This window comes from Sciurus vulgaris (genome assembly GCF_902686455.1).
Source record: "Sciurus vulgaris genome assembly, chromosome: 10".
NCBI lineage: Eukaryota > Metazoa > Chordata > Mammalia > Rodentia > Sciuridae > Sciurus > Sciurus vulgaris.
The window spans coordinates 58,470,033-58,494,880 of NC_136470.1; the positions used below are offsets into that span (position 1 = coordinate 58,470,033).

General features: G+C 34.1%; 1 protein-coding gene across 1 annotated transcript in view; it reads right to left on the reverse strand.

The window, feature by feature from the left end:
• Positions 1 to 422: 422 nt before the first annotated feature.
• The window catches only part of IFT57 (intraflagellar transport 57), a 59,893-nt gene continuing 35,467 nt past the window's right edge, over positions 423 to 24,848 (reverse strand). The window contains exons 7-11 of the mRNA XM_079100839.1: positions 7,522 to 7,593; positions 6,613 to 6,744; positions 5,205 to 5,267; positions 3,263 to 3,329; positions 423 to 2,122 (exon numbers count right to left, since the gene is read on the reverse strand). Of these exons, the coding sequence (XP_078956965.1) occupies positions 1,944 to 2,122; positions 3,263 to 3,329; positions 5,205 to 5,267; positions 6,613 to 6,744; positions 7,522 to 7,593 (513 nt within the window). The 3' untranslated portion in view covers positions 423 to 1,943. The remainder of the gene's footprint in view (positions 2,123 to 3,262; positions 3,330 to 5,204; positions 5,268 to 6,612; positions 6,745 to 7,521; positions 7,594 to 24,848) is intronic.

The following is a 24,848-nucleotide window of genomic DNA, read 5'->3' on the forward strand; positions in this document are numbered from 1 at the left end:
TTTAGAACCTCTCAGAGAACAAAAATAGAAAATATATGTGTATATATGTTTATTTCTACATTTATAAGTATTTCTATTTATAAACTATATAGGTTTATTATATTAGCCTATTGTATAAAAAAGAGTTCATAGGCATTCTTCCATTTTCAATCCAATATCACAGGAAACATAATTTTAAATTGTTATCTTGAAACTACACAAGGCACATAGGCTTAAAGTCATTGAATTCTTCAAGCTGTAGAACAGGAGCTAGAAGGTCTCCTGGAACAGCATAATACGTCACCTGCCCATCTGCTTACTAACTCAAGTTACAGGGCACTTTCTATATGTGGAACACTTGGTTAGGAATATGAAATGAAAGTGATTTTGTCTTTCCTCTCAAGCAGCTCAGTCTGTTAGGGGGACAGAAGAACATACCCATCACAATGCAGTGTAAGTTCTTTATTCAATGTATGAACAGTGTTGAATGGGAAAAGAGGAAGAAGTCCACAATACAACCTGAGTGAAATTGAATTATTTCAAAGAAGGAAATAAAAATAGGCTGTCTGTAGATTTTTGTTTGCACAAAATAGTGTATTTTGCTTCAGAGCAAAAACAATAATTTAATGAGAGCTGATTTATCTGGAAGGGTTGAATTCATCAAAACACTGCTCAGTCATGACAATACCTATGCAAATAAGTTTCCAGGACAACAGGTTATGTTTCAAGTTTTACTTGTGGCTCCTCTCAATAACCATAGAGGAAGAAGACGATTTCAAACTTTCATACTGCCTATTATCCCACTATGGATCCTTCCCTTCTTTACAAATTAAATAAACTGACTTATTTGTCATTGTATTGATTGTCATCCTCTTGGGTAATAGTTTATACACACCAATTTTCTCATCTAAACTTACAGTAAAGAGTTTGGTGGAAAGGAAAAGATTTGTGTGTGTGTGTGTTGTGGTACATGTTCAGAAAGTAAAGGCTAAGAAAAAAAAATTTAAGGGAGAAAAGTATTAAGATTAAAAATAGTAAGATTTTATTATTTCTGTTGTCCTAAAGCATTTTTATCATAATTTATCACCACAGTCTTTTATTAAAAAAAATAATGTGGGCTATCTCCTGCTTCATGATCCCCTGACCAGTTTTTTCCCAGTTCTAAGGCTGACACTATAATCTTGCTTATTTCACCAACTTAGAAATTCTAGTCTAGAAAGTGCTCAGTAAGATGCATAAGTAACAATCACAAGTACCAGAGGCTGATCTTCATGTGAGCTGCCAGGGCTCCTTCTAGAGAATGGCTCCTGGGCATAGCCAGCCCCAGAGACAAGATGGGGTGAAGACGTGCACATACTTACCCTTTCCTCATTCTAGAAGCAGAGTAAAGCATGACTGAATTAGTTCATCAGCAGCCTTACTCGCAAGAAACAATAAACTTCAAATGCTACTGAATACTCAATTTTTTTTTTTATACTTAGAAAATGGTAATTTTAGGTAACTATAAAGCTGAGTCAAGGGTAGCTGAGGGTCATATAAAGATCCCACCACCCATTCTTAGCTTCCTCTGGGCACAGAAGCACTTGTGGTCACTGCAGAGGTGGACAAAGCAAAGGGGCTAGTCTTGTGTCAGTAGTCAAGAGGGTGACAGCAGCAGTGTCTACAGAAGCATGGGCCATACACATTGGCTTACGCAAGGAATGCTCAGAAAAATGTGCTGCAGTTTTGACATAGGTAATGACTAGTGAAAGCTTCTTTGAATGTGATTATTTTTAATTACATTATTACACATTTTATTCAATATGAAGATAATAATTACCATGATACAACATGTGTGTGTGTATATATGCAAAAGATACCCACTGAACATGCTTTAAGCGGTATAATTGTGCTTTAGAAACCTATGCAGCCTGAAATATAATTTGACATAAAAAACTAATCAGAAGCTTGAAAAACAGTATGTTTTAATAAGAGCCTATTGCTGCTTCTGGAATAACTGTTGCATGCATGTCCCTGGTCATGTTGGACTTCTCCTTCAGTTTTGATTGGAGTAATGTGTGTTCCACAACACCAATCCTAATGTCCATCTGAACAGTTTCTTGCTTCAGTTTTGTTAAGCTCTGTTTGATCTTCACCAAAGGAGCTGTAGAATAAAAATAGTATGGGATAAGAATGTTCATTCAGAGTATCAGTTTATTATAGAATTGCATGACATTTTCCTCACTTTGTTTCAAGCCAAAAGTAGGGTTAAAAACACAGTCAACAACTCACTGACATTCACACAGTTTTACTGTGGCATTTTAAACACCTGAGATTTTCAGAATGGGGAATGATGTAGTATTTGATGTGCTGTAGGTGAACTTTTTAACTTTCCTAGGTGAAAAGGTGCTAAACAGATATTTAAGAATTTGTTCAACATAATTTTATGGGCCAGAATATTTGTCTATAGGAAAGGGGATCTTTAGGGAAAGAGAGAAGAGAATTGCCTCTGAAGTATATATAATGAGCATATTTAATAATTTTTTTTTCTTTATACAAGGTGTTACTATGTTGCTCAGGCTGGAATTGAACTCCTACCTCAGCTCCCTAGTAGATAGCACTATAGATATATGCCACTAGACTCAGTTAATGAGTCCATTTAAAACATTACAACAAACTCCCAACACATCCTCTTATAAAAGATCATTGAGTACATATCAAACTAGAAAGTTTTTCTAGGGCATATAAACGCTTTAGGTATCACCATCAGCTCACAATGGAGGATGATTATTCGAAGATTGTTAAAATTCTTCTCTATTTGACCCTGCCCAGTCAGATTTTCTGGGAAGGATTGAAAAACAAAACAAAACAAACAAAAAAAGGTCACCATCTCATTGTTTTAGTGTCATCTGGGCATATATGAGTTCTTTTTTCTATATAACATGGAAAAATGAAACTCATTTGATGAAAACAGAATAAAACACTTTTTTTTTTAAACTGGCAGAAAAAAGTACATACTTAAATATTCCCCACTCTATTTTTAATCAATACAATCTTAATTAAAAAGAACCCCTAAATCATAGTAAGTTCTTTAACTACTCTTCCCAGCTGTTTTGTAAAGAACATAGTATACTGATTATCAGACATCATTTTTATACCATGTACTTGTTTTGGAACAAGTAACATATAGTTCATTTTAAAAAGTAGACTGCCCTATTTATTACTACCACTTTCTTAAGCAGGCTTCATGAAGAAATAACTTTCTCTTGTTTCCTTTTTCCCCTTAAAATGAACATGTACTTACCACCATCTGTCATGCTGCTGCCCTTTTCCTCCATCTCTTGTTTTACCTTTTCTAATTCTTCTGTAACCTTTCATTGAAACAAATAATTTTCATGAGCACTAAATTTTAATTTCAAACTTTTAAATTATATGAGAAAAGTTAATTTAGATATTAGATATAAAGAGAAAACATTATTAGAAATATTCTGCACATGATTCAAATAATAAGATCAAGTATACAGGTATACAAAGCTTTTCATCTTTTGAGAATGACCATAATATTAAACTTCACAAATTATTTTCATATTAGCTTTATCATGTTGTGACATTATAGAAGAAAAACCAAGTTGTTTTATACTAAGCCCTGAAATCATGTAATTATTTTATAGCGTCTATCACACTTAAAATGGTATATGTATCCTAAATAGGTTTTTGATTCTAAAGATCTTCTAAGTATCTTTCTTGATATTATGATTCTATAAGAGATGGTGTCTTTTCTAGGACACTAAAAATATTTATATCATATGGTTATACATATAAAAATGTCTTCTATTGCTCTATCTGAACTTGAAACTCCAAGAGAAATACTGTGCTGTCACATTGGTTCTTATTTGCACTCTACATCAAGATTATACTACTACAGCCTGTTGTAGCAAAATTGCAAACTAACATTATATATAAGTAGAAAATATAATCTTTAAAATATTTCAATTTTTCATATAATCTAGAACTAAGCCATAAATATTGTTACTTAGTAGGCATTATTTTTATCATACTGGTGAGTAAAACCTGCCCTGGGAATAAAATGCTCATCCAAGTAAAGCAAATTAATTTCTTTCAGGCACCTGAAACATTACAACTGGGGATAACTACCTATTCCAAAAGAACTAAATGGTTCCCTGGACTCCCTTCAAGTGTTAATTTACCTAACATAAGTGAACACTTTACTTCTACATAATGTTTTATTTGCCTAGAAGCACCACAGGATTACAGTCTAAATATTTCAATGCTATATTTTGAGTATTTAAAAATAACTATTCCTCAATAATCTATATAAAGAAAGCTTAATTCTTTACTTTAAAATAGTAAAGTTTGTGAAATTATATTGAATTGTAAAGAATTGTATCATCTTGGACTTTAGTCTTAAACTGGCTTCTGATCTTGTGAGTTCCCTCCCCTCGTAAGCTCTTCAATGAAAAAAAAAATGTGTGTGTGTGTGTGTGTGTGTGTGTGTATATATATATATGTGTGTGTGTGTGTATATCTATCTTTCTATCTATCTATTATCTATCTATAAGGCTTTATTTTTCTTGGAAGATCATGAAAATAAATGCAGTGATATTTGCCGATATTTTAGAAGTTCTCAAAGAGGTTATAAACCACTTTCAATTGTACACAGAGACGATGGAAGGTTGGGAGGCTCAGATTTGGGAAAGGGAAAAAAAAATAACAGAATGAATCAAACAACATTGCCCTATGTAAATTTATGATTTTTAATAAAAAAAAATTTTTGAAAAAAAAATGTCATGCTGATGCATACAATAAAGGAGTATGACAGAAAAAAAAATTGTACACAGAGATATACCCAGAATCACACACAAGTCATCAATATCACTAAAAATAAATCTTACATCTTTCAGACTAACATTAACATTTACCTACTTTTCTATATATTAATTATAATTATTATTATATGAAAATAAAGACTAAGAAAAGTTATCAGTGTGCTAATATAAGCAAGTTTTTATGTTGAATTTAACAGTAACTTCAGGCATCTTATAAAAACAAGGGAAAGGATAAATAATTCATTCACCGATAAGAAAATTAGGGATTTTCTCTAAAAGAAGATAATTTGAAGAGGAGGAAGCAATTATTAAAATAAGTAGTATTCAATCATCCAATAGCTCTGAGCTGCTGGGGCTCAGCTGACAGGTGAGAAGCACAGCAAGAGCGCTGGTGTGTACCTCAGACAGGAGCCTGGTCCTTTCAGTTACTCCACCATTTCCCTGCTGGTATCGCTCCCTTGCCTGAGGGGGAAAGCATTTTGTTTAATGATAAATCCAAAACAGAAGCAGATTACTTAAACATGACCTCTTTCTGTTTGCAATTTCTGCATATCATTTTATGACAACCCCCTTCTTGTTTATGAATACATTTGTGAAAGTGACATTTAACTGTGGTTATTTTATGTCCTTAATAGGCATCATGTATTTAACTCAAGCACTATAAAATGATGAACTACCTTAACCTTCACATACTGACTGTGTAACTTGCATGGGCATGGTTCACAGTAAAAACTGTCGTCGGCCATTCCTAAACAGTTTAGGAGAGTGGTTCTTGGTCAATCAAATTTGCATGTTATGCAGAGCAAATTTGTTTAAAAAAGAAAATCAATCAAAGTACAGCATCAAACTCAGCAATTAATAAGGATTAACAAAGAGTCTGACAGTATAATCAACTGGAATACATTCTCAGAAATTAATCTAACAATCAATTTTTTTAATATTAAGTTTAGATAGTTGCATGGTGGTTTTAATCAAAGAATTTCACAGCATTTTAACAAAAATATTCATGAATAGAAGCGTATATGAGGGAATAATAAACAGATAATACAATAAAAAGTGAAAATTACTTTCTATTTGGTCTTTGAGAAAGTAAAGAGGTATCTTAAATTTACTTCTACTTTTTTCTCATTCTAACTTTGTCTGCCAAAAGAAAAACAAATGTCTTCTACTGACATTTGCAAGTATTCTGAGTAGTTTGCTTTAACATCAGGAAATAGGGTGCATAAATCCCTCAAGGAAAGTCATTATATCCCTACTGCTGGGATAAAGAACTGCTGCTTTCAAAGGATAGTGGCTTTATTTTTTGGTTGAAATTCTAATACTTTAAAAGAATGAAAAATTTGTCTCATTTCATTAATTAACCTGCTTGTCTCTGAACATGTCTTGCTTTCATGGTTTGCATTATGTGGCTGCAAGCCATTATGGCAAGGACTGCCTTTTTCCTCTGACACAGGTAAATGGATACTGTTCTTCCTCCTATTCCTACAGTAAATTAACAACAGGCTTAGAAACAAAACAAGATGTCTTGACACTCTGTTCCTGTTCTAGCTCATGTTCCCCAGCAATATATACACTCATTTATTTAAATCAAATGAAAAATATATTTAAAGACTTCTAGGAAATAATTTTTAATACATGTAAAATGGAGATAAGTTCTATTGCTTCGTTTGGTTTCCTAAAATGGGCAGAAAATCAATATGATGCTGTCTGTGAAAAACATTTCATAGTTTTCAAATGAAAAGAACTGTGTCAAGCTTAGAGATTAAGGTTATGATTTGGGATAAACTGGAAATCATTCTTAAATTACCTCACTCAGCTGGGCTTGAGCTGCACGATATTCTTGAACCAAGTGCTCCAGTTGATTGTTGATGTACTTTTCTCGGCTGCCAATTTTTTCCAGTGTCCTACTAATCTCATTATGGAGTTTATCCAAAAATCCCTAGAATTCCAAGGGATTTTAAGTAGATAAAAGAACTCACAAATACTTTAAAAATAGTTAAAAATGGTTCATTCCACAAATGATCAAGTGAAAAAGAAGATAGTATGAAATGGCAATAGCAGAAAAAAGTTTATGATGGGAAATATTTTAGCCACACTGCAGAATGCTACAATAAAAGAGAAACTGTCAGGGTTAGTTAATGCTTTTCTCCTTATGCATATCTAAAATTTACGTATTTGTAATTAGCTTTATATAAACTTCAAAATCAAGGTAGGTAAGAGAAGAACATGACTTCCCTACAGCACAATTCAAAGATAATTAGAATATTCCAGTTGCAAGAAATTTCTAAATGGAGTGCTCTGGTCTGACACCTATAACATATCACTCAAGCCTCTCTTCTTTGTGGCAGTCTCTAAAAGGCTATTTCTGGCATGGCAGCAAGCCTGGGAAAGCTGTAGGTTCTAAGCATTGGAGGTATGATGTTTTCTCATCCCTTGGGATTCAGGGAAAAGTGATGCAATGTTTCTAAAATATCTATTAGATATACATGTATAATATACATATATAATACATGCAATTTATATATATAGTATTTAAAGTATAAATATTAAAACCATATAAATGAGCTTTCTTTAAAGTATTAGAACTGTGGGAATATAATATAATTTACTCAATTAATTAGCTCCTGAAAGACAAGAATTGTATTCTTTTTTCTTTCATGTTTTCCCCTAATAGATGAGTAAATGGATATTGATTCACATGAAGCAATTCACATACCTTGGTCTCCTTTAAAGCAGATTCAATTCCACTTTTGTGCTGGTGCATTTGGTCAACATGGATTCTCCAATCCTATTGACATAAAAGTATATAGTAACAAAGTAAAAAACACTACTTTTCATTCTTTATTTATTGTGAAGTTGTGTCCTTTATCTTTATTATTTTGATTACTGCCCTATTTCAGGTGGGAGAGTCATATCTAACTTGCAATCAGGTTATAAAGAAATGTGTATAGAGAGTACTTTAGGAATAAAGATTCTAAATAAATGTAAATTAGTTTATGGTTTCACAGAATACTTTAGGAATAAAAGTTCTAAATAAATGTAAATTATTTTATGTGTTCACAGAGTGATGGCTGATAATTTGAATATAAATTATTCGGGCACTGCTGGTGGTTAATATTTATGACTACCCATTAAAATGAAAAAAAAATTCTAATTACTGGAAAAGAAATACTTGTTTAAGCAGTAACAATTATGTTTGCCAGAAGCAACTCTCAACTCTCAACTCAAATATCATATATCAAGGATTAGTTTGTCTCAGAAATTAAAATGGGGCTCTTCAGTCAGATTTTTTAGTCTCTTTCTTTTTTTTTCTTTTTAATTATTTTTTAATTTTTACAGACTGCATTTTGATTCATTGTACACAAATGGGGTACATCTTTTCATTTCTATGGTTGCGCATGATATAGATTCATACCATTCATGTAATCATACATGTACATAGGGTAATGATGTCTGTCTCATTCCACCATTTTTCATACCCCTCTCCTCCTGCCTCTCATTTCCCTCTATGTAAAGTTCCTCCATTCTTCTTTTATCCCCCTACCCCCATTATATATCATCATCCACTTATCAGGGAAAATATTCGGCCTTTGGTTTTTTGGGATTGGCTATTTCACTTAGTAAAGGAAGTGTGTAGTGATTATTAGAGTTCATATATTTTGAAATATTGTCTACTACTACTAGACTGATTTGAAATCCATATGAACATTTTAATTCCCTACAAGGTATCTTCATGATATTTCAGTTTATATTACTGCAGATAAAAATTTTAAGAGACTTGAGAAATACCCAGATAAAAGAAAAACAATAGGGTAAATTGACTTAAGTGATGGAACTAGGATATTTATTTAATCCCACATATCTATTTGCATACTTTGATGTTCAACTTTGCTATTTGCATTATTTTATGAAGAGAAAAATATTTTGTGAATTAATTCCATTCCATTTCTGAACTCTGAAACACGCTGGTGACTACAGAATAAAACATTCTTGGGTATTACAAACTGAATTATGAAAGTATTTATTAATTTCATATAAGATTACTAACATATTAAAGTTTTGAGAAACCTCAAAAGGCATTTTATCTTATTCTTGTCATGTCACATAAAAGCAAACCAAGTCCTGCTGACAGAAGGGGATACATACAAGGCCACACAGGTAGTAGTGTCCTCAGATTAGAAGTCAAATGTACTGTCACATAACACATACTGTTGGTTTAGTTAAGAAAAGGGAAAATGACTATTTGACACTAGTGAGGGAGTTAGAGAAGAAATCAGCATTTTCTTTAACCTTAAGTCATTTTTCTGTCTCGTGAGTAAAAATCAACTCAGAAAATGAGAGTTGAAAAGGAACTTGAAGATCATCTGCTTGTCCGTTAAGCATCATCTGTAAGTGCAATGGTTTCATGTTACAGTTGGAAGGGACCATTCAGCACCTGTGACAATGAGTAGACATAGCTGGTAAAGGAACAAGACCCTTCCAACTCAGTCAACACTGGAAGGCAGAATAAGCAACTGGTTGGCCATCTACATCTGGACAAAATATGACTAAGTTTCAAAATGGAAACCTATTTAAGCCCAAGTGAACATCATTATGAAAGAAAATGAAGCTAATTATTAATGAAGCTATTAATTTTTCGAAAAAGTACTCAATCTACCCAGTTCCAAAAAGAATTTTAGAGAGGTAAATGAACAATAAGCTCAAGAATTTTACATGTCTTCTTTCTTTTCTGCCAGTCTCTGTTTTTGACTATTTCTAAGTATATACATATGGAAATGCATGCACATATGCATATATACACACATATATGTCTATAGACATATATGTGTATATATACATCTATCTATATACATATCTTTATTTATTGTAAGGTTTAAAATAGTTTGTGGTCTCTTTTTTCTACCCATTATTATATACAAATATATTTTTGCATTTACTGACATCTGACATTCAAAAGAAGCAACCATGTCCGAATCATCTATGTATAATTAAGATAACTTACATTGATGTAAAACTCCATGGAAAAGATGGGATTTCTGTGGGATCTTAAAGCATGAGTAGCACTTCAAAAGGATAGAAAACAAGAGAAAGGAAAGTATTTTAGGCTGAAGGAGTAATATGAATGAAGAAAATACACGGAATATAGCTAAGGTATAAAATACCAAGTTTTGGGAGTAGGGTAGAGAGGATAGATAATGAAGAATAAAGCTGAAGAGGTAGATTAAATGAAATCAAAGGCTTTGCCTATAACAATTAAGGAATGTGTATTTTTATCATGTGGCTAAGGGACATTATGGAAATTTTTTGGTTTGAGTTTTCAAGTCTGTGTTTTGAGAAATTAATAGAATAAGGGACTTATTAGAGAAGCAAGAGACTAAAGACGTGTTGGAGACTAGATAGGAGACTGTGCCAATGGTCCTTGTCACAGCAGGGTATTTATAAGAAAGGAAAGGAAGAGAAGGGAGGCCTTCAAGGGATATTGTAGAGGCAGAACAAGCAGGATTTGAAGACTAAGGAAAAGTGTGAGTGTGGGGTAGCTAGAGTAGAAGTGGGGAGCAGAGAGAATAAGGTTTCTAACCCGAGGAACTGAGGGAACAGTGACACCAGTGTATCAAGAATAGGACAGGTTTTGTGGCATGGTATTGGTACCAAAATAGACAGGTAGATCAATGGTACAATATAGAGGACATGGACACAAACCCAAATAAATAGAATTTTCTCACATTAGACAAAGGGGCCAAAAATATGCAGTGGAGAAAAGATAGCCTCTTCAACAAATGGTGCTGGGAAAACTGGAAATCCATATGCAACAGAATGAAACTAAACCCCTATCTCTCACCCTGCAGAAAACTCAACTCAAAATAGATCAAGGACCTCAGAATCAGACCAGAGACCCTGCATCTTATAGAAGAAAAAGTAAGTCTAAATCTTCAACATGTTGGCTTAGGATCAGACTTCCTTAACAGGACTCCCATAGCACAAGAAATAAAAGCAAGAATCAACAACTGGGATAGATTCAAACTAAAAAGCTTTCTCTCAGCAAAGGAAACTATCAGCAATGTGAAGAGAGAGCCTACAGAGTGGGAGAAAATCTTTGCCACTCATACTTCAAATAGAGCACTAATTTCCAAAATATATAAAGAACTCAAAGAACTCTACACCAAGAATACAAATAATCCAATCAACAAATAGACTAAGGAAATGAACAGACACTTCACAGAAGATGTTCAAGCAATCAACAGATACATGAAAAAATGTTCAACATCTCTAGTAATAAAAGAAATGCAAATCAAAACTACCCTAAGGTTCCATCTCACCCCAATTAGAATGGCGATTATCAAGAACACAAGAAACAATAGGTGTTGGCGAGGATGTGGGGAAAAAGGTACATTCATACATTGCTGGTGGGGTTGCAAATTAGTGCAGCCACTCTGGAAAGCAGTGTGGAGATTCCTCAGAAAGCTTGGAATGGAACCACCATTTGACCCAGCTATCCCACTCCTTGGCCTCTACCCAAAGGACTTAAAATCAGCATACTACAGAGATACAGCCACATCAATGTTCATAGCTGCTGAATTCACAATAGCCAGATTGTGGAACTAACCTAGATGTTCTTCAATTGATGAATGGATGAAGAAACTGTGGTATATATATATATACAATGGAATATTACTCAGCCATAAAGAATGATAAAATTATGGCATTTGCAGGCAAATGGATGAAATTGGAGAATATCATGCTAAGTGAGATAAGCCAATCTCAAAAAACCAAAGGACGAATGATCTCGCTGATAAGCAGATGATGACACATAATGGGGTGTGGGAGGGGTTAGTGTTACGGTTAGGGTTAGGGAGGGTGGCAAGAATGGAGGAAGGAAGAACTGTATAGAGGGGAAAGGGATGGGAGGGGTGGAGGAAAGGGAAAAAATAACAGAATGAATCAAACAACATTACCCTATGTAAATTTTTGATTACACAAATGGTATGCCTTTACTCCATGTACAAACAGAGAAACAACATGTATCCATTCGTTTACAATTAAAAAAAAATAGTACAGGTTTGGGGGAAGTAAAAACTACTGAGGACTTTTGTTTAGGACTTCTCAAATTTGATAAACCACTGGGATATTTGCATATTCTTATAGCTCATCAAAGTGGAAAGCTAGTAGTGATTTATAACTATCTGCCAAGCCAATCTGCAGATATATTTTATTTAAATCTAGATGGACACATTTCCTGATGTACAGTTACAGAAGAAATCTTTAAAAATGTTCTTACCATTTAATCCAGCAATTTCACCCCTAGAAATTATTTCCCCCAAACAGGAAAACACAAAGATTAATGTACAAGTTCCTTGTAAAACAGCAGAAAACAAGGATGCAAAAGTAGAGGACAGCTTAAACTAATTTTGTAATACGCATCCCTATTAAAAGCAATGCAGTATGAAACCAGTTTCATAAAGCTCAAAATCAAGCAAAACTCAGTGATACACTGGAGACATACACATATGTAAAAACACAAGGAAAGAAGCTAATGACAGTAAACAACCTTAAGGATGGTGGTTACTGGGGGTGAGAAGACACGGCAGCAGAAGATCACACAAGTAACTTTGAAGGTGTTAAAGTGGTCTAATTTTCAAGTCACATAGTGGGCCTGCTTTATGACTGGGCTTTGAAACTATGCATTGCATGTTACATATTGTATATTAATATTACCTATTAAACTGCTAAATTCATGTCCTTAAAATATTTAATGATCAGCAAAAATGTGTGTTTAACAACATACAGGAAAACAGTCTCAATAGAGTATTCATTAGATCTCAATTTAGTAAAAATTAGTATTCATATGTATTTGAATGTGCAAGTGTTATGGATGTGCCTCTGTGTTTGTATATTAATGCAGAGATTTGAATATGGGGGGTATTTTAAAATTTCTTTATCCTGCCAAAATTTTCTAAATTTCTTAAAGGAAAATTTATTAATTACAAAAAACAAAAAAACAAAAGTTTTGTTTTTTTTTTTTCTTTTTTTGAGTACTCGGGATTAAACCCAGGGATGATTTAATGCTGAGCTACATCACCACCCCTTTTTGCTTTTTATTTAAGGACAGGATCTCACTAAATTGCTCAGGGCCTCCCTAAGTTGCTGAGGTTGACCTTGAACTTGTAATCTTCAGCCTCCTGAGCTGTGGGGATAAGGAGTTCTTGAAAGGATCTTAATACAGTTATAGTAGAAAATACATACAATTGTGGCATTTTAAAAACATGAATGCAAAAAGGCAAAATACACAGCTTTTGAAAAACTACAATCAAGATAGTAAAAATGGAGAAGTGAAAGGTTTTAATGATATGTAAGGACTTGAAATCTACCTAAGATCCCTGAAATAAGTAACATTAAACTATTCCAATGATAGCAATTCTAACATTAGTAGAGAATGCATTATTACAATGCACTTTTATATAACTTCTCTTATTTGACACTCACAAATGTTTGGAGAGATGAGTAGATATTGTTATTCTTTTTATTCACTTCTCCCTTCCCTCTGAGAGGGTTATGAGATTTGTTGCCTGGTTGTGGGAGGAATATACTTCTCAACTGCATTGATACTGGCCTTGGCTAGTATTCTCTTTCGCTAGTGGAATGATGATATTGTGCAGAAGCTGCAAGAGGCAGCTCTCTTATCCTTCCTTTCAGCCATAATAAGGAGTCTGTCCTACTCAGGGGTCTTTCAGTCTTGGTCTGGAGTGAGAAGCATGGGACCTTGCTGGAGTAATGTTGCAGATGAGTCACACATCAACAGACATGTATCTTGAGTGAGGATAATGTGTTACTATTACTGTAACCACTGTGATTTGGGGTTGTTTGTTATGTAGGCAAATGGACTATGTATGAATATCTTATAGTGAGAAAAGCTAGGAATCAGGTTATATGATTCCAAAAAGACTTTTCCAAAGTCTCATGTCTGAAAAATGGAAAATACTCCTAAACTAGTGCATTTTTCACATATATAATTTTCCTGTGTGCTGGGATTATTTTTTCCCCCTAGGCTTAGGAAAAATATACAACAGGACACAGATGATCCTAGAGAGTCACAGAGATTATTGGTACCTTTTGCTTCTCCCATGAAAGAGCAGGAACAGGACCCCATGGCTTTGTCATACAGCCTATCTTTCTTCTCTATTCCCACTGCCTTTTCCCAAATTTGTTATAAATAAGTATCAATGAAATCTTAATTAAATGTTCCGTTTTATAGTTTTATTTTAGTGACTATAAAAATATTTATAAAAGGGATTGGGGTTGTGGCTCAGTGGTGGAGTGCTTGCCTAGCACGTGTGAGGCACTGGGTTCGATCCTTAGCGCCACATGAAAACAAAATTAAAATAAAATTATAAAGGTTTTTATAGTCTCCATTCAAGAGAGTTAGTCCCATCCCATTAGGTCATAGTCTCAACCAAAATTCACTTTCTTCAGGAATTTTTAAGATCATTCTAATGTACAGGGAAGGAATCCTATATGCTCAAAGATTGGGTAATAAATGGAGATTATTTGATGTTTATACTGGTAATTGTTAAACAAATAGGAAACCAAATGTCCTTTCTTTCACAGATTTTCCATTATATCACAGTAAGTCACTGTCGTTTTCTTACTATGTCATCCAATTTCAAAATGAAAACACAAAAAAATTCTCATTACTCCCAATTCAAAATTTGCACATTAAATAAAATATTTATTATCTTTGTTGTTTTGCTAAAGTAAGGCATTACGGTTCAGATGAGAGGTGTCCCTCAAGTTCCTGTTAATGCAGGAGGTGAAATGCTTAGATTATAAGAGATGTAATCTAATCAGTCCATCCAAGGTTGAATGAATGGGTGGTAACTATAATCAGGCGGGGCACGGCTGGAAGAGGTGGATCACTAGGGGCATGTCCTGGAACATCCACCCTGTGGCTGCTTCTCTCTCTGCTTCCTGATCTTGCCATGAATTGAGCAGTTTTTCTCAGCTGCATCCTTCCCCCATGACATGCTTGCCTCACCTTGGGCCAAGAGTGATGGAGTCGGCCGTCTATAGACAGAGACCTCTGAAACTCTGAGCCCCAAATAAACTTTCCTTCCTCTAACTTGTTCTTGCCCAGTATTTTGATCACCGCAATGCAAAAACAAACATAAAAACATTAGAGAAACTTACTGTTCCCAATCTGCTATAGATGAATAATCCAGATAACCTTGCTAGAACTCTCTAAAACAAGGATAATCAGCACTGTTCTACAAATAAAATGCATGCGCTTTAGGCACAGTTTGTGTGTGTGTGATTTTTATTTTGTCTAGTCAGAGACCTTTTCTATCTCTTTCCTTTGACACAGAATAGTAGAACAATAAGAACCATCCTGAGACCTTTATAAATCTAATAATGACAATTGAAATGTTAGCATTCATAGAATGCTTAGCGTGTATTAGGCACTATGCTAATCACTATAGATATATAATCACATAAAATTCCTTTTAAAAATCCTACTAAAATGAATAAGTTAAGATTTAGCTATTTTTAAAGTAACTGTGCAAGCTCACAAAGGTAAATCCAAAACAGCACAAAACTACAAGGACTGCATCATGACATCATTTCCCTGATGAAATGAAATATAGTTACAAATTTTAAAGGGATAATGATTAAGAATAACTTCAGTTAACTTCAGTTTTATTTGTGTTTTAGTTTGGATCTCAAATATCCCCTAAAAGTCCTGTGTTGGAGACTTGGTCCTCAGATTAGCACTAGTGGGAGGAGGCAGAAACTCTAAGAAGTGAGGCCTTGTGGGAGGTCTTCCAGTCATTGGGAGTATTCCCTCGAAAGGGATAGCGGAATTTTAACCTCTTCAGCTCTCTTTCACATTCCAGTCATAAGGTGAGCTGCTCTGCTTTGCAACACACTTATCACCATAATATGCTGCCTCACCAGAGGCTGAGAAGCAATGAGGTTAACCAACCATGAACTGAAACCTCCAAAATTGTGAGCTAAAATAAACACTTTCACTTCTCTTTCTAAGTTGATTTTTTTGATTTCTGATACAGTAACAGAAAGCTAACATGATATATAACATTTAAATTTTTTCAAGAATGAATTTATATGTTAATTGTAGCAAAACTGAATTTAAAACATTCTTAGGACAAACTTATCATTAAAAACTTTCTCATAAACAACTATCTAGACCCAGATAACTTCCTCAGTAAATTTCCCCAAACATTTAAAAAAGAAATAACAATTTTGAATGAACCCTACCAGAGAATAGGAAAGAAGGGAAAGCAATTGCCAACTTGTTTGCTAAGGCCTGCAAAATTTCATACTCCCACCCGAGAGCCCCTAAAGACAAAAAAACCAAGCAAACAAACAAAAAGTCAAAGATCAATACTTTTTGTAAATATAGATATAAAAGTCACAAAATATTAGCATATCAAACCCAATGATATATAAAGAGGCTAATTTATCATGACCACATGTTAGCTGCATTTAGTTCAAAACGCAAGGTTGGTTTAACATACAAAGATTAATTAAAAAAAAAGAATGTCATCAGCAAGTTGGCTAATGAGAGATGTCTGGCATGTTTCCCTTTACCAAAAGGGGCAAAACAAAGAAAACATTTGCTATTCCACTGAAATGTTTGAGAGAGAATGCTGAGGTGAAGTAGGGAATGTGACAGAGATGCCATGGAGCACAGAGGCCCAGAACCATTTTGTAAAGAAAGTAATGAAGCACACAGCATCTACAATTCCATTTTCTCAGTCAAGATTGTGATGGACTGACAGATCTGGCTCCATGAGAATGTTATAAGGCCAGACTCTAAGGGAAATGACTAAACAGACTCCATTTTGCTCTGAGACTCCATGTTATGTAGGAAATAAGTTTCTCCCATGGGAACACCCCGTCTCTGTGCCCATCATCAGTTACATAGTGTGACATGTTTAATAATATACAATGGCAACTCCTATGTAGTGAAGAATTGCTCTCTTTTGATTCCTATTGCTTCTAAACAATGTACCATGTGAATAGTAATTGTGTGGATGTTAGTAACCATTCTTTAGTTTGTACCTAGGTAAGGGTCATTTTGACCCACTTCTCCCTCTGTTGATGATCTCATGATGTTAATGTGTAATTTTGAATCATAGCAGCAGACACTTATGATTGATGTGATTTTTGGTATAAGAACCCCTACAACCCTGTGGTCAGGGCTGTTCTCCCAATAGCCATTTTTTGGGGCATTGTATGAGACAGTCAGCCGGCCAGGTTAATAAAGACTCTCAAATTTGGACTTCTCAGTGGTGATTGGTCTGTTCTTAAGTTGCACCCCATAACAAAGATAAACCCTGAATCAAGAGAGGATATGCACAAATGGAAATGGACAGGCAGAAGGCCCCTAGAAGTTCCCGCTAATACCAAGGATACCTGAAACATTTGCTACTGAAGAAGCCTATAGCCTTAGAGGCCCTGAGCCCAGTTCGAGGAGCTTCTGGAGAATCCACACTAGTGCAATAGTCCAGATAAAGAATCCAGACAATGTTGTACTATCTTCTCCCTGCAAGCTCTTTCTGTATAGAATCTTCTTGAGACTCTACCTATCCCTGGCACTAGAAATCAGCTGGGCAGCCTTCTGTGAGTAATTTGACCTATGGAGATCCTTGGAAACTGAAAACCCACTCACCCAACCATAGTTCTGCAAAAGCATCCCTTGGACGCTGACAGGTACTTCCTGTTCCCCATGTGGCCTTCATACACTGAAGAACACCTTGCTCCTGCTGCCAGGGGTGATGAACTTACTCAGGAACACCATAATGGGACTGACCCCTATTTGGTTCTCAGACACTAAGAGGTGCTCTGCTATACCTGAATCTTCTGTACCATGGCTGCCTGGACTTACCTGAGAAACTTTGCTTCTGTGAAGCCCTTAAAAACTGATGGGCATTTCAGCTTTACTGCTGTCCATTATACCCAGAGCCACTAGCAAACATGCCCTGCCTAAGAGAGCTATAGCTTAGCTGGTGGAGCAATCCCACATACTCCTGCAACTTAGGACTTTGAGATACCTACAGGCATTGTCAATATTGACTACAGTTGAGAATATACAGAGACTACATTACTATGTCCACCTGGAACCAAAGCCATCGTACCCTAAACAACTGATATGCTAGGACACAATGATAAGAGAAAGTCTTTTACTATGAAGGCCATATTATAAAACTGATAGAGACAACCAATTTTCCATATGCACAAATATTAATGTATAGACACAAGAAACATGAGAAAGCAAGGTGACAAGATGCATCAAAAGGAACACAGTGATTTTCTAGCAATGGACCCTTTTGAAAAGGAAATTGTTGAACTGTTTGAAAAAATAATGAAAAATAATGATATTAAAGGAAATTCAATGAAATACAAGAGAATACAGATAGATAATTCGATGAAATTAGGAAAACCATTCATAATCAGAATGAGAAATCCATTTAGAGACAAAGATCATTCAAAAAGAACCAAACAGAAATCTTAGAGCAAAAGAACTCAATAAAATAAATAAAAATAACTGTTGAGAGCCTCCATAACAGACAAGATCAAGCAGAAAAAATAACTTCTGAGCTTGAAGGAAGGTCTTTTGAAATAATCCAGTCAGACAAAATCAGTCAACAAAAGCAGGAGGAAGGGAGGATGCAGGGAGAGGAGAAAAACTAGCAAACCAGAGTTAAAGGATATCATGAAGTGAAAAAATATTCACATTGTTGATACTGCAGGAGAAGAAAAGGAGGCATATAACATCCAGTTAATGAAATAGTAATTGAAAACTACAAATCTTGGGAAAGACATGAACATTTAGATTTAGAAACCTCGAAAGATCCCAAGTATAGCTGACCAAAAAAGGTTCTATGAGACACATTGTAGTCTGTCAAAATTCCAAGACAAAGAGATTTCTAAAAACAGGAGGAGAAAAGAATCAAAATACATATAAGAGGATCCCCATTAGTCTAATAGCAGATTTCTTGGCAGAAACCTTACAAGTTAGCAAAGAATGTTATGATATATTCGAAGTCATCAAAGACAAAAAACTGCTAGCCAAGCATACTATACCCATCCAAGTTATCCTTCATAAATGAAGGAGTAATAAAGACGTTCCAAGATAAGCAAAAACTAAGGTATTGTTTACAACAGATGCCTAAGGTAGTTCTACAACTAGAAGTAATAGGATGATAACTATCATCATCAAAATACATGAAAGTATTGAAATCACTAGTAGAGCACACACACACAAAACCCATACCCCCTAAACCTTATTGGTACAGAAAATCACCAAAGGATATGTAAAATGAAAAAATAAACAAAATGACAGAAGTTGTCTTTACATATCTATAATAAGTTTAAGTGCAAATGAATTAATCTCCCCAGCTAAAAGATTTAGACTGGCTGAATGGAAACAAACAACAACCAAAAAAAAAATGGAACACCCAACAAAACTGTCTATAAGAAATTCACTTCATAGTTAAAGATACATACAGACTTTAAAAGTGAAGGGATAGAAAAAAATTATTCCATGTGGATGAATGGATTAACAGTAAGTAAATGTGAATAGGAGCAGCTATACTTATATAGACAGTCAAAAACTGTAAACACACACACACACACACATGGAGAGAGAGAGAGAGAGAGAGAGAGAGAGAGAGAGAGAGAGAGAGAGACAAAGAAAGTCATAAAAAATATAATATAAAAAATATTTAATAAAAAAGCGATCAGTTCAACAAAAGGAAGAACATAAATATATATGCACTCAGTTATAGACAGCAAACGTTATTAACTTATGAGAAGAGATAGGCTGTAATACAACAATAGATGGGAATTTCAGCATTCTACTTTCATCAATGACTATTACTCATCCAAACCAAAAAAAACTCATAAAAACCAAAACCCAAAAACCAAATCAAAATAACAACAAAAACACAAAAGAAAAAGGAAATACTGCAGTTAACTTATATTATAAACCAAAAAGGCCTTCTACAGACTTACAGAATATTTAATGCAACAGCTGCATAATACATATTTGTCTCATTATATGGAACATTCTCCAGGAGAGATCATATCTTAGAGGTCACAAAACAAGTCTTAAAAAATTCAAAAAAGTCAAAATCATATCATGTATCTTCTCTAGTCACAATGGAATAGAACTGGAAACAACACAAGGAACTTTAGAAATTGTACAAATATATTAAAATACATGCTCTTGAATGCCCAATGGGTCAACAAAGAAATCAAAAGGGAAATTTAAAAAATTCTTGAGACAAATTAAAATGGAAACACAACATGTGAGCAAAAAGCAGTACTAGAAGAAAATTTATTGCACATGTTCACAGTTTAGAGAGATACAAAGATCTCAAATAACAAAATCTAACAATTTAGTACAAGGAACTAGGAAAACAGAACAAGCTAAGCCTAAAATTAACAAAAGAAAAGAAATAACAAAGATCAGAGGATAAATAAATGAAAGACAAACTAAAAAATTACAGACAACCAATAATAGAGTTTTTTTTTTTTTTTAAATATAAACAAAATCAACAAATCTTTGGCCAGACTAACAAGAGAAAAGACTCAAAGAGAAAATGGAGAAATTGTGATTGATACCACAGAAATAAATAGAATCAGTAGAGAGTATTATGAACAACTACAAACCAACAAATTGGAAAACTCAGACAAAATGGACAAATTTCTGGACATATATAGCCTGTCAAAATTGAATCACAAAGACATAAAAAATCTGAACAGACACATAATGAGTAACAAGACTGAACCAGTTATTGAAAGTTTCCCAGTATAGAAAATTCCAGGACTGGAAGGCTTAACTGTTGAATTTTATCAAGCTTCTAAAGAAGAACTAACATAAGTATTTTTCAAACTATTCATTCCAAAAATTGAAAAGGAGAGGATTCTTATGAAGTCATCCTATGAGGTTCTGGGGGCAAGATGAGGGGTAATGTGAGGCAACATTTCTCTTAGCTCAGCTACCCAGAACTCAAATAGCAGAAATACCACATCTCCCTGAGGCTTAGAGTGAAAAATCCTGAGATTGGAGAGGCAATTTATCCTAACCAAACTGGAGACAACCTCTCCACCCAGTCATTCTATGAGGCCAGCATTATCCTGACACCAAAACTAGTTAAGGATACAACAAAAAATGAAAATTATAGACCAATATCCTTGATGAACACATGCAAAAATTCTTGACCAAATATTAGCAAATTGAACCCAAAAGCACATGAAAAGAAGTATATACCATGATCAAGTAGAATTTGACCTAGAGATGCAAAGATGGGTCAACACATGCAAATCAATGAAAGTCATACATCACATAGACAGAATAAAGAACAAAAAGCATTTTATCATGTCAATATGTGCAGAAAAAGCAATAAAATTCAACTTGCCTTCATGATAAAAAAAAAAAAAAACTCAACAAATTAGATATAGAAGAACATTACCTCAACACAATAAAGGCTACCTACAACAAACCTGAAGCCTGAGTCATACTAAATGGAGAAAACTAAAAGCATTTCCTCTAAGAGTTAAAATAAAACAAGGATGTCTACCTTCATGACTCTTATGACTCTTATTCAACATAAAACTAGAAGTATTAGGCACAGTGAACAGGCAAGAGAAAGAAATAAACCACATTCAAGGAAAAATGAAAGAACTCAATTTGTCCCTGATGATGGCTGACACAATTTTATGTACAAAAAACCTTCATTAAAAAAAAAAAACGTTAGAATTGATGAACGAGTTCAATAGTTTCCATATACAAAATCAACATACAAAAATAAATAACATTTTATACAATAATTAACTTGTTGAATAAGTTAATTCAACAAGTAACCCCATTTTCAATATGTACAAAAATCTAATAATAAATTTAACAAGGAATGAATGATCTTTATAATTAAAATCACAAAACACTGATAAAAGAAATTGAGGAGGACACACACACAAATGGAAAGACATCCTATGTTCATGGATTGGAGGAATTGATATTATCTAACTGTCTATATTGAATCTGTGATGTACAGATTCAATATAATCCCCATTAAAATACAAATGGCATTCTTCACAGAAATAGGAAAAACACTCTGAAATTCACATGGAAGCACAGAAGACATCAAAAAATCAAAACAATCTTGAGCAAAAGGAACAAATCAGGAGGCATCATAATACCTAATATACTAGAAAGCTATAATAACCCAAACAAGGTACTGGCATAGAAATCAGTACATAGACCAATGGGATAGGACACAGAACCCAGAAATAAACCCACACATCTACAGTCAAATGATCTTTGACAAAGGTGCCAAAAACCTACATTGGGAGAAAAGGACAATCTCTTCAATAAAAGATGCTGAGAAAACTGAATATCCATACTCAGAATGAAAGTTGACCTCAATCTCTCACCCTATATGAAAATAAACTAGAAATGGATAAAAGACCTAAATGTAAGACCTCAAACTTTAAAATTTTAAGCAAACATAGGGACTTTGAGGAATGATCTTTTGACTAAGATCCTGGAAGTACAGGCAACAAAAGTCAAAAATAGATAAATGGGATTGCATTAAAACAAGATGTTTCTGCAAACAAAGAAAATAAGAGTAAAGAGAGAAAGTACGGAATAGGAGAAAATGTAAAGTATTCATCTGACAAGAGATTAATATTCACATTATATGAGGTGCCCAAAAATCTCAACATAAAATACCAAATAATTTGATTAAAGATTGGCAAATGATCTGAATAAACATTTTTCAAAAAAAGATATATACATGGCCGAAAATGCTCAGTTTCTAATCACCAGGGAAATGCAAATCAAAATCACAGTAATATACTGAGGTAGTCAGCTTTCTGTTTCTGTAAAAAACAAGTGAAATAAATCAGCTTATAAGGAGGAAAGGTTTATTTTGGCTCACAGATTCAGTGTTTTCAGTTCACTGTTAATTGGCCCTGTTGCTTTTGGCCTGTGGCAACATCATACACCATGTTGGAAGTACATGTGGCAGAGGAGACTTTCACCTCCTGACAGCCAGAAACAAATAAGGAAGTTGCTAAGGTTCCAATATTCCCTTCAATAGCATGCCCACAGTGATCTGGCTTCCTCCTACTAGGCATCGCCACTTAAAATTTCCTTCATCTCTCAATAGCACTATAGGCTCATGGCCATGCCTTTAACATATCGGCTTTTGGGGGATATTTAACATTCAAACCATAGCAGATATCACTTCACCCCAGTTAGAAGGGCTATTATCAAAAAACAAAAACAAATGCTCTTTATGCAGAGGAATAATAAAATTTTTTCCTTATGCAGAAAAAGAGAAACTCCTACACATTATTGGTATGAATGTAAATTAGTATAGCATTATGGTAAGTAGTACGAAGGAAGCTCAAAAAACTAGAAATAGAAAGTACCTTATGACCCAGCAATCCCACTACTAGGTATATATCAAAAGGAAATCAGTATTTTGAAGAGACATCTGCTCTTGCATGTTTATTGCTGGACTGTTCACAATCACTAAGATATGGTATCAACTTACGTGTTCATAGATGAATGAATGAAGAAAGAAAATTTGGTACATATACACAAAAAATACCATTCAGCCATTCAGAAGAATGAAATCCTGGCATTTGCAGCAATATTGATGGAGTGGAAGGTATTATGTTAAGTAAAATAAGGCAGACAAGAAAGACAAATATCACATGCTCTCATTCATATGTGGAATATAAAAAAGTTTATTTCACAGAGGTAGAGTGTAGAGTCATGGCCACTTGAGATAGGAACAGTAGAGGGTAAGGGGGGCAGAGGGAAAACAGATAATGAGTGCCAAAATATATAGGAGGAAGAAGTTCTAGTGTTCTATGTGGGAGTAAGATGACTATAGTTCACAAATATTATATATTTTATGCAAAAATAGAATAACATCATGAAGGTTCCTTAAAGAAATGATACATGTTAAAGGAGATGGAAATGCTAATTGCCCTAATTGACATTACACATTATATACATGTATTGAATTTTCATGCTATCCCCTACAAATATGTATAATCATTATATGTAAATTAAAAATAAAACCACTGATGGGCGAGGTGGAGAACGAACACCTGTAATCCTAGCGGCTCTGGAGGCTGAGGCAGATCTCAGGTTCAAATTTAGCCTCAGCAAGAGTGAGGCACTAAGCAACTCAGTGAGAACCTGTCTCTCAATAAAATACAAAATAGGGCTGGGGATGTGGCTCAGTGGTTGAGTGCTCCTGAGTTCAATCCCTGGTACCCCACCCCCCAAAAAAATTAAAACATCAATCAATATAATTCACAAGGGAAAAAGATTAACTGTATGAACATCTCAATAATGAAAAATATAAATTAAAAAATTAATATCCTTTCATGATAAAAACTCAGCAAACTGGAAACAAAAGATATTTATAAAAGTCTATAAAAAATAGTTATAAAAGTTGTAAAGCTGATATACCTAATGGTGAAACCAAATATCAAAAGCTTTCTTATGGATAATACCACATATATCCAACATAAGATTAGAGTTCTTAGGTAGTACAGCAGGCAAGATAAGATCAAAAGGCATAAGGATTATAAAGGAGCGTTAAGATTGATATTATTTGCAGATGACATAAATGCAGAAAAAACAAAGAATCTACAGGTCTACTGTCTGAGTGTTGAACTTAGCAAGTTTACTATAAAGATAAAAAAGAATTGTATTTTTATATACTAACAGATAAACAGAAAATAAAATCTAAAGGATACCATTTTCATTAGTATCAAATAACAAGTAGAATGATAGGAGTCCAGATACAGACACAGATATGCAAGCTTACTTGACTTATAACAGCAGTACACTGGTGAAAGACACCTTTTCAATAAATGGTTGGGTCAGTTGCATATATACATATAAAAACAAATCTTGAGTTCTACCTCACACATGCATAAAAATTAAAACTTAGATGATGTTATGGCTCATGTATTGAAGGCTTGGAGTACAATGGA